This window comes from Nicotiana tomentosiformis, unplaced genomic scaffold, assembly GCF_000390325.3.
Source record: "Nicotiana tomentosiformis unplaced genomic scaffold, ASM39032v3 Un00003, whole genome shotgun sequence".
NCBI classification, from domain to species: Eukaryota; Viridiplantae; Streptophyta; class Magnoliopsida; order Solanales; family Solanaceae; genus Nicotiana; species Nicotiana tomentosiformis.
Genome location: NW_027174562.1, coordinates 51,314 through 61,853, shown reverse-complemented (window position 1 = coordinate 61,853; position 10,540 = coordinate 51,314). Strand labels below are relative to the sequence as shown.

At 37.9% G+C, this 10,540-nt stretch overlaps 1 protein-coding gene across 1 annotated transcript; it reads left to right on the top strand.

The window, feature by feature from the left end:
* Positions 1-7,750: 7,750 nt before the first annotated feature.
* LOC138903792 (uncharacterized) lies at positions 7,751-9,385 on the top strand. Its single transcript, XM_070192358.1, has 4 exons — positions 7,751-7,868; positions 7,966-8,513; positions 8,594-8,764; positions 8,852-9,385. Exons 1-4 carry the CDS (start codon positions 7,751-7,753, stop codon positions 9,383-9,385), a joined length of 1,371 nt encoding a protein of 456 aa, XP_070048459.1.
* Positions 9,386-10,540: the final 1,155 nt, after the last annotated feature.

Here is a 10,540-nt window from a genome sequence, read left to right as displayed (position 1 = left end):
GAAACTTCTTAGGGATCGGTTTAGGAGCCGCGCTCAGGGGAAAAGGCTTTTGTATGAATTTTTTGGAATCCAAGCCCTTTAATATCGGTGGTGCCCCCGGGATTTGATCAACCCTAGAGTTATATGTTTCCATTTTTTTGTCGTTTGCCTCGATCCTCCTTTCTCCTGACTCTATCCGTTTTGTCAATTATTCGAACATCTTAACAATTTCGGGATTAGTCCCCGATTCTTGCTCATTTGACCTTACTATAGCTGGCCCCATTTTGTGGGTGACTTCTTGGGGAGGACTGGGCTCGAGTCTGGTCGGTGACTGGGTTTGGCTCTGCAATTGGGCTATTGCTACTTGTTGAGCTTGCAACATCTCGAAGATCATATGCAAGCTGATTCCGTTTTCCTCAGTGTTTTGGGTATTTCGAGCTGCAGACCGAGTTCCACCATGAATGCTGTTTTCAGGGTCGGAACGTTGGTTTGCCTCGATGGCCGCATGTGAATGACGTCTATTGGCTCTTCGACCCAAGCTCCAACGGGATCGACGAGTGGCCTTCCACCCCCGAAGGTTAAGTTGTTGTTCTCATCTTGAAGGCCAGTTTCGTTGTCAATAGGTAGGGCCATTAATTGAGAATTCGTCGTTTTCAACCTGAAATCAAAGATACTTCCAAGAGCAAGTATAAAATGGTGTGTTTTGTAGAGATTCATACCAAACAACCACTGTTATCCTTAGCCTCACGGTGGGCACCAAACTGTTTACCCGAAAAACGGATAGAGTTGAATTTGTACGTAGTTCTAAGGGTACGTGGTATAACTTGGCACAAATCGTAAAAGTAAGTAGAAATATCGAATATTGACTGTAATGAATGAAATACAAACCAAGTTGAATGGAGAATGATTTATGGATAAATTAGATGAATCAATGTATAAAGTTCAAAAGGATAATCTCCCCAAAATGAGAGTGTCTCAATAGTATTGAGTTATATTGTATCAATGCCTTGATGATTCCCTCCTTTACAGAAATAATAGCCATTCTTCTGATCCTATTTTAGATATAATTAGAAATACATAGTGGGGAACCCATGATAGATTAGTTTTTCCCTGATTCTCGCCGAGATTCTCTCCCTTAGTGCGGCTGTAACGGCTCTTGTCCTTTGGCTCGATCTTGATCGAACTCGATATTGACTTGAGCTCGATATTGACTCGGGGCCCGGTACTGACTTGGGCTCGGTATTGGTTGGTCTATGGCTCTTAAGCTCGATAACTCCGCTTCACATCATAGCTCGATATTGGCTCGATCTTCGACAATGGCTTCGAGCTCGGAATTCGATCGGTTCCTAAAATACGAGCTTGGTGACCTGGCGTCAGATCTCATCATGATATTACGAAAACGCTACTTGGTCCACTATGTTCCAATCTTGACTAATCATACGAAGGTCGAAACCGATTTGACCGTATAGCTGCCAAAAGATTTAGAAGTGGAATATTCTTGATGTCGCTGAAGTTATTAAGCACATTGCAAAAACTTAAAGGAATAGAAGTGGAAATTTGAGTCGACAATGCAACATGTAAAAATCTCTTTGGAAAATATATTCTAATAGATCCGCATATATTGACTCTATATAGAAAAAAGGGGAAAGAAAAGAAGAAAGCGACGATGTTAACATGAAAATCTCATGCGAACAATTGTTCAAATTAATCTAACCAAAGTCAAGAACTGATATCTAACCAATATTCTCCGGTTTTGATTAGGATTATATCGTATCATCATTCACATTAAAATCTTCCAACGTGGCGTATTCCGAGTGGCCTTATATCTTTTGAAAAGATTCGTGCCTTCATACAAGGCTACAAGATTAAAGTTTCCTCACATTTTTAGCAAATTCCATTTCTGCTATCAAAGATCTTGGTCTGCTTGTGTGACGTACTTAGTTTTAATCATGTGTTGGTTGATCATACAATAAACCCGTTATGGCAAAAATGAAGTTTGATTTGATATATAGTAATGTCAACTGTCGTTTATTTCTAATTAAATTAAGCTTATCTCGTACAATAAAATTTGACGACAAAGAAAGTGTAGAAAAATGTTCTTCTCTTCACGTTGACATTACAATAGAATTATCGTGAACTTAAGAAGTCTAATCTCGCTTTAAGATGCAATTAGGTGGATGGATTCTAATGGCCTTTTTAATGACAATGTCAAGCTTTATGCCTATATAATCATGATTAAGCTAAAGGGTAACTCAATAACTGTGCGCCAATGAAAAACTTCCATACCCTTTTGGACTTTAATTAGATGAAAGGACACTAATCTTACATAAGCTGTTAAGAGTTTTTTAAATTTCTTTTTGCGGAAATCACTTATCCTACTAATCTGGATTCGTGCCATAAAAGCGTATTATAGGAGGTTTTAGTTAGCTCTTCCTATCGAAGGATATTGATTCGATTTACGGAGCCCGAACTCGAAACTTATAATTTAGGATGGAGAAGCCTTTATCATTCCACCATACCACTTGAATTCCTAAATTTATTGCAGAAAATCAGAAAAATATTTCTGTCCTCATTAATATTGTTTTCTAATTCGCTGATTAAGCCGTAAGCACCATCGTAATCATCATTGGTTAAGAATAGTATTAGTGGAAAACGAGAATCTCTAGAGTCTATTCTCTAACAACCCTACCTTAGTAGAGTTAGATTTGCAATATAAACACAGGGAATGTCTCTTTCGCTTGTATTCCAGAAGCGCAACAAGAAATAACCTACATTGTCTTTTTCTAGGAATTTGTAGACAACATGAGCTGTTAAAGCTGTTTATCAATGTTTGATATTCTTTCAAACTGATTAACTTTATTACAACATGTACGTATTGTTGTTCAAAGAAGTCTAGTTGTCTCATTTCTATCTCTCTTTAGCATTTAATTTGTTTGTGGGTGACAATTTTTTTTCCTCCGCAAAGAGTTTTTGCAATCTTTTGAGGATGTATTTGTTGAAGTTTTGCTATAAGACTTTCAGTTTTATGAGGATGTGGCTTTAAGTCGTTTCAACAAATAAAAATTCTCCCTCTCAGAAAATATTCCCAAATCTTCAAAAAAATTATGAAAATCATAATAGCTCAGTTACTTAGCGACCTGAACTTCTATTTTATTAGTTGGGATCCAATTCCTTCCCCATTTCCCCTCCCCTTCCCCCTATGGTATAATAAAAAAAACTAAAAGAAAAAACTACAACTATCCTAAGAAACCACAATCCTTTTTTTTATTTTTAAAATCTTTATTTTTTCAAAAACTTTTCCAAAAGTTATCAATGACTCCTAAAACCCAACCGCATTTAGAAGAATTTCTCTATCCGAAAAGATTTAAAAAAAAACTATCTAATTCACATCTCTAAGCACCAACACTTATAGTCCAATGATATATACTGACGGGATCTTACACATTAAAAAAAAAAAAATCCCATATTTAAACTTTCCATTGCAATCCTCCTCCTAAACCCTCCTGACTCCTCAATATTTCAGTTTATCCACTTTCCACTCACAAAACATTTCTTCATCAAACTTTGATCATCTGTAACTCTTTCTCTAGGGTTACTAACACAGTACTACAAAGCAATTCTCTTTTCCTAATTCTTGATAATCCTCGTGCACTATTATAATGCAGAAATTAAGTCACTAATCGATCCACACGGCTACTTTAATACATTATCTATCCGTAATTATATATGTTAACTAATGAGATCAATCGAACTATATATAAATCTTTCTTTTTGCACAGCATTAAAAGTAAAAAGCACAAAGCAAAACGGCCCTCTTTCTTAAGCATACCACTTTATAGTAGTTAATAAAGTAAGGTTTTAGTTGAGTTTTAAGAAGTAGCATATTGAGGAGCAGGTAGACTTCACCATAAGCGAGCAATAATTTGAGGAACCTTCTTTTTTTTAAAAAAAAAAAACTTTTTGTACGTTTAAGTGCACTTTCAAGTGTTAAATACTTGGGACGCCCATGCTTCATGACTGATAGTCTGATATATTCCATCATGATTCATTCATTCCACTAAATAAATTAAATACAAAAATATTTATTAGGACTAAAGAGATACTGTATTACTGTATTCCCTTTTGTTAATGTCTTAAATGCAGCTCCACTGTTACATATCTCTGCTTTTTCGAGAGGCTAATTAATTAAACCAAACTAGCCAAATTATGATCATCACTATTCACCCTTTTCTTACATTCTGTATCATGCTATATCTTTTAAAAACAATTCTCATGTTGAGCTTGTTGCACATGGATCTTCATTATCTTCAGCCACACTTTATTAAATAACATATGCAGTACTCTAATTGTTTTTTTCATTTATGTTGGTCACTTCTCTCTCTCTCTCATTCTTTTCTTTCCCTTTGGTTGATTATTCTCAAGGGTAGATAGTTGAAATCCTTACAAACCACAGAATCTGATTATATATCCCAATTCCTACACTTTTGCCTGCTACCATGTGTCCATGTTATTATTAACATTGCACAAAAAAATCGCATGTGATGAGTGCATTAGCAATATTAGTGTGATAAGTAACTTATGAAATACATGCCAGTGGAATTGCAAATACATAAAAAATTTATAATTGATACCATAATATAATAAATGGGCAGTATAATATATATTAAAATGTTATATTCATCATTGTGGAATATCAAATGAAGGAAGAAGGTTAAGCCTTAATGATAACCAATCATTAGACCATGAATCCATGATTAACATGATCCTTAAGAGCTTAAAGGGAAATTAAAACTTCGGCTGCTTTGAGATTTGAAAGCAGTAAAAGGTAGCTAGTGGGGCCAGAAAATCTTCTCGGAGCTACTGCATTGTAAGTAGTAGTATTCTTTTTGTACGCAAATCAAAATCTTAATGATCTTAATTATATATTCAAGTATCATTCTGATCAGTCCATCAAGAACATTAACTGTTCTTAGAACTTCTTAAATACTTTAATTTTTGGTTTTTACATGCAGTTTTCATTTCAGAAACTGTATGACCGCTTGTTAAAAAAATTAATCATCAGAAAAAAATGTATGGAAGAAACCTAATGTACTAATTAATTAAGCTTGTATGTTCAAAAGATAATAATATTACTACTAAAATATGTATCATCTATCTTCTATATTATATTAAAAGCACGAAATATCGTTCGCCTTTTTCACCCTTAAAATGTCATTTTCGCACAAGACAAAATAGTCATTTGAATTATTTATCTAACATTCAGGAATATGCATTTAATTATTTTTTAAATATCTATGATTTCGCAATCAATTAGATTTTTTGTATTTTATCCTTCCTTAATTTGAACTACTAATATAACTTATTTAATTTCTACTATTTTTTGGAGACTTTAATGAACACGGAATGTTGTGAGAAAAATTACTTTCTTCCCAAGTTTTTGTTTATTTCCTCTATTTATTTTGTTACTAATTTAATTATTTTAGACTAAATTATATTAGAAATACATTTATTAGTTAAAAAATAACACAATAATGAACAATAAATATATGAACTTTACATACTAAATATCAATTATTCTTATGTCGTCCTATGCATTTGAATTTGAGTCTCCTTTTCCTAATATAAACATGCAAAAAGGATGATAATTTTACTTGAGTCACAAAAACACATCTATAAAAAGAACTTTCTTTTACGTATATTTACCTTTGTAAACTTTCTTCATTAATAAAAGAATAATGTTAAAAAGATTCTAAGAGCCCTTTGTATTTAATTTTTACTATTAGTTTATAAGGTAAAATCTTAAATAGCTTTCACATTTGACAAAATAGTAATTTAAGCTATTTTGCTAAATTGTAGGAATAGTGATTTAATTATTTTCATAATATTTAAGAATAGTCACATAATTATTTTTCTAATACTTATGACTTTGATCTGAAAAATTATGTTATTTAATTGGAGTCCTTCATATAAACTATATTTAGATTTAGGGTGTTGAATTCCAATCACTTCAGAAGTATCTTTTTGTTATAAAATTTTAGTATTCCTTACTTTCCTTTTCATGGTTTAGGAGTCCTTATTTAATTTTTTTCAGGTTTAGAAGTCTTTTTTCAAGGTTTACATGTATTTCTTTTAAATAACAGAATAGTCATTCAATTATTTTTCTTGTATTTAAAATTTTAATATTAACTAAAGTTTTTGTTATTAAATCATGATTGGGAGTTGTTTACCCGAAAAATCGGATAAAGTAGAATTTATATATGGTTCTAAGGGCAAGTAGATTCTTCTGATATAAGAATAACAATGCACGTATTTATGTTGCGAAAATAGGAGATGATGAACAAAGATATTAGGTGAACTTAGAAAGATAAACACAAAGAATTCTTAATCTCCTGTTCAAAGTGTCCTCTATTACAAACTCCTGCCTGTTTTATAGCCAAGGATTGCTACTTTATCTATAGCAACATAATGGAATAAATATTTACTAGTGGAGGACCCATGATGGTATGTCTCCTCCTTAATTCCAGTAGAGATTCCCTCCTTTGGTGCGGTTGTAACAGCTTTTGTCTGTGAGCTCGATACAGCTTCGGAACCTCGGTCTTGATTTCGAGCTAGGTGGTCACTTTCAGGCATCGATGCTCGGGACCTGTATCGACCGATGTTACCTCGCTCGAATCGAGCGTCCGGGCTCGACACCCCAATCTCGGAATACGCTCGGGGTTTCCATGAAGGCACCTCTCGATTGAAATGCCATCCTCGATTGAAATGCCATCCTCGATCGACCTTCACGACCGAGGATCGGTTTTAACCGTATACAGATAGCCCCCTCGTTTCTCGGAAAGGAGATGATGAGGAACGATGTGATTTCCTTAAGGTTCGACCGAATCGACAATGGCATTTCTATCGGCTTTGACTATGACGTGCGTGACAGCTGTCCCATCAATTTTGTTTTATCGAGGCATTTAATGAGCGTCAGTCAGTGGTCGGCCACCGCTAGACGAATCGCCGTGCCCTATAAATGATTTTCGCATACGATGTTTTCTACTTTTGTGCTTCCTCTTTTCCAAATTCTCTCTGATCAGTTTCTCTTATTTCGTCGTTTTAGTGTCGCTTGTACCAGAGTTTTTGTGTCGCTTGTACCAGAGTTTTGGTGTCGCTTGTACCAGAGTTTTGGTGTCGCCCCCTCTTTCACCTTTCTTTGTGACTTTTTCTTCTTGTATTAATGGAAAAAATTTCAAAATTTGTACCTCACAAGGAGAAAGCTTCCTCCTCACGGCTGTGCGATGATAAGGTGCCGACCGAGCCGTCCGTTCCAAATTATATTCCCGGCCCGTGTATTTTAAAGGCTGATTTTAAAGTGGAGAATCCTTCATCCGTTCCGGGTCGGTGTGAACACGTATCGATGTATATGTGCTCTATAGCGGAGGTTAACCTCGAGTCCGTCAGGAAAGATTGCGGGTGGGGTTCCGAGGTTGTGATACAAATCCCCTCCTCCGATGAGAGCGTCACTACCTATGTGGAGGGATTTCTGAGTGTTTATACCTACCTCTTCACGTTGGGCGCTATCGATCCTGTGATTTTTGATTTCTGCAAGAGATATCAGGTCACCCTCGGCCAAATTCATCCTTCCTTATGGCGTATAGTCATCTTATTGCGTTTCTTCTCTATCAAAGCCGGAGGGTTGGATTTTTATCTGAGCCACCTTATATGACTGTATCGGCCTCAGATTTATCGTGGTCTTATTAGGCTATATCGTCGGGCATCGAAGGCTTTGATGTCGAGCATCGATGAAGATAAGGATCGAGGCTGGATGGGTCGATACGTTCGGGTGAGGACTCGTGATCTTATCCCTGAGGAAAAGATGTCGTTTCCTGAGATATGGAATTTCGACCGTAAGTGATCCGTTTTTGCTTTTCGTGTCCTTTTCTATGTTTGCTAATATTATTCTTCTGATGTTCATTTTGTTATAGATTTTTTCCTTGTATATAGGTGTAACTAGGGATGCCGTTCTGCGGCCTTTGGGCGTTGATGAAGGCAACAAGCCCCCGGTCCCGGAACAGGGGAAAGGAAAGAAACAAAAGGCCTCCTCTCGGCCGGAGGACCCTAAGCCCAAAACCCGAACGACGAGGAGAAATATAATTGCCCTTTCGATCGACTCGGTCCATCGACTGAGGGAGGAAGAAGAGGAAGAAGATAGCTCCTCGGCTTTGGTAGTCCGACCCGCGAAGGCAGTTGAGGTGGTTAGAGCCGCTGAGCTGACGGCGGCCGTGCCCATCGGGGTTGGTTCGGAAGACCTAGATCTCGATCGAAGTACTCCGAGTGATTTGCTCGGGGTAATGGCAATGGGACATTCACCTTCCCTTCCGTCTTTTTCTGAGGAGGCGTTGAAGGAGGCTCGAGAGCTGAAGGCTCCCAAAATCGGTGCTGGCTCAGGTACAGCGGATCCTTTTAAGGATTGTTTTACCAGTGTTGATGATAGTTCTTATATCGGTGATGCCTCTCTTTTGTTAGACGAAGCTCAGCGTTTTATTACTCGGGTAATAATTCTTTTGTACTTTTCCATACAGCTTTCATTAGAGGAAGCTGCTCGTTTTGATGATAGTTTCTAACTGTGCAGCCCATCGGTAGGTTTCGAGTTGATCTTAGCCAGTGTGATGCCGAACTCCGGAAGGTCCTAGGTGAGAGGGACGACCTTCGGCTTCTTTGTAGCAAGAAGGAGGAGGCTATCAAGGACCTTCAAGCGGATTTGGCTAAAGTCCGTGAAGAAAGGGTCGAGCTCGATCAGCAGGTGAGCCTTGTTCTGTTAAAGTATGGGTTCGACTCGACTGTGGAAGTTAACCATCCGTTGTCTCAGTTGCAGCAAAAGATCGAGAAGATCGGGCTACTTCGAGAGGAGGTCGATCAAATCCGGGCCGAATGCAACCAGTGGAAGGAGACTATTGACCGCCTGGCAGCAGAGAAAGAAACCATCTTAGCAAAATTACTATCAGCCGACGTTCAGCTTCGAAACGTCAAGCAAAAGGTGTTGGCTCAGACTAAGAAAATCGATGAGCTTGAGATGCGACTTGCTGAGGCTAAGGCGGAGGTTGAGTCGTCGAAAGTTTTGGCGGATAAGTCTATCGCTGTATACCGAGCTGATGCTGAGGCCGCTCAGGTGGAGGCCCGGGAAGCGGCAAAGATTGCAGATGCTCGAGATCATTGGGTTGCCGAACTTGTTAAGTGTAGATCTCGGAGGGAGACCCTCGAGGAGATTCATGCTCGCGGTTTCGATCTTACTGAAGAGGTAAGAAAGGCAAAGGAGCTTGAAGCGGAAGTTGAAGCCTTGGCTTCCGATGATGATGACGATGATAACGATGATGGTAGCAAAAGCGGGTCCGAGGGTGGGGAAGACCTCGACCCAGAAGCTTAGAGTCTAATTCTCATTACCTGTAAATTAATTACGTAGGTAATTCTGTATATATATGACAAGGTTGATTTTGTTTGTAGAGTTGACGATGATTCGAATATTAACGTAAACTCGTAGCTTTTCCAATATTTCAAATTTGGTTGGGTCTTTGTTCGAACTTGGCAGTCCGTAGGCTCAACGGTCGATTGAGTATTTCGAATATGATATAGGAGTAGCCCGTAGGCTTAATGTTCGAGTGAATATTCCGAACTTGAGATAATGTGGTAACCCGTAGGCTTAATATTCGAGTGATTATTTCGAACTCGAGATTATGTGGAAGCCCGTAGGCTTAATATTCGAGTGATTATTTCGAACTCGAGATTATGTGGTAGCCCGTAGACTTAATGGTCAGCCGAGTATATAGAACATGATATAGGAGTAGCCCGTAGGCTTAATATTCGAGTGATTATTTCGAACTCGAGATTATGTGGAAGCCCGTAGGCTTAATATTCGAGTGATTATTTCGAACTCGAGATCATGTGGTAGCCCGTAGACTTAATGGTCAGCCGAGTATATCGAACATGATATAGGAGTAGCCCGTAGGCTTAATATTCGAGTGATTATTTCGAACTCGAGATTATGTGGAAGCCCGTAGGCTTAATATTCGAGTGATTATTTCGAACTCGAGATTATGTGTTAGCCCGTAGACTTAATACTCGAGTTATTGTTAATTCTGGTTGCATAATAAATCTCAAGCCATTGTACATATGTTTTGGGGCAATCAAATATGAGCATGGTTTATTTTGACCATTTTGGCTCTTATAATTTTTTCTCTATTGTTGTGAGAAGATTTTGTTGCATCTGAACTCGATGTATTTGAGGGCCTAATGCCCCCCCCCCCCAGTATTCGAGGTCGTTCGGGCTAAGGGTCGAAAGCCTTGGATACTGTTTTGTCAGCGCAGCACGATCGATGGTTGCCTCGTTAAAAACCTTGCCGCAAAGAACCCATTTGGGAAAAGGCCGGTCTAAGGAAAAAAGAGTGCAACATGTGCTTTTGAGCAAAAGAATACTTCTGATCTTTGTTCGAACTTTTGTACGGGACAGATGAATAAGGTCGGACCTTAGCAGTAGTACCATTTTAGATGTGATACATTCCAACTGCTTGATAGCTGTTTGCCG

What these genes read in the sequence shown, in the direction of transcription:
- LOC138903792 (XM_070192358.1), top strand. Translation starts at nt 7,751, where the DNA reads ATGTCGAGCATCGATGAAGATAAGGATCGAGGCTGGATGGGTCGATAC. An exon ending in CTCAGCGTTTTATTACTCGG is followed by an intron (nt 8,514 to 8,593) that starts GTAATAATTCTT and finishes CTAACTGTGCAG; the next exon opens with CCCATCGGTAGGTTTCGAGT. An exon ending in GGGTCGAGCTCGATCAGCAG is followed by an intron (nt 8,765 to 8,851) that starts GTGAGCCTTGTT and finishes AAGATCGAGAAG; the next exon opens with ATCGGGCTACTTCGAGAGGA.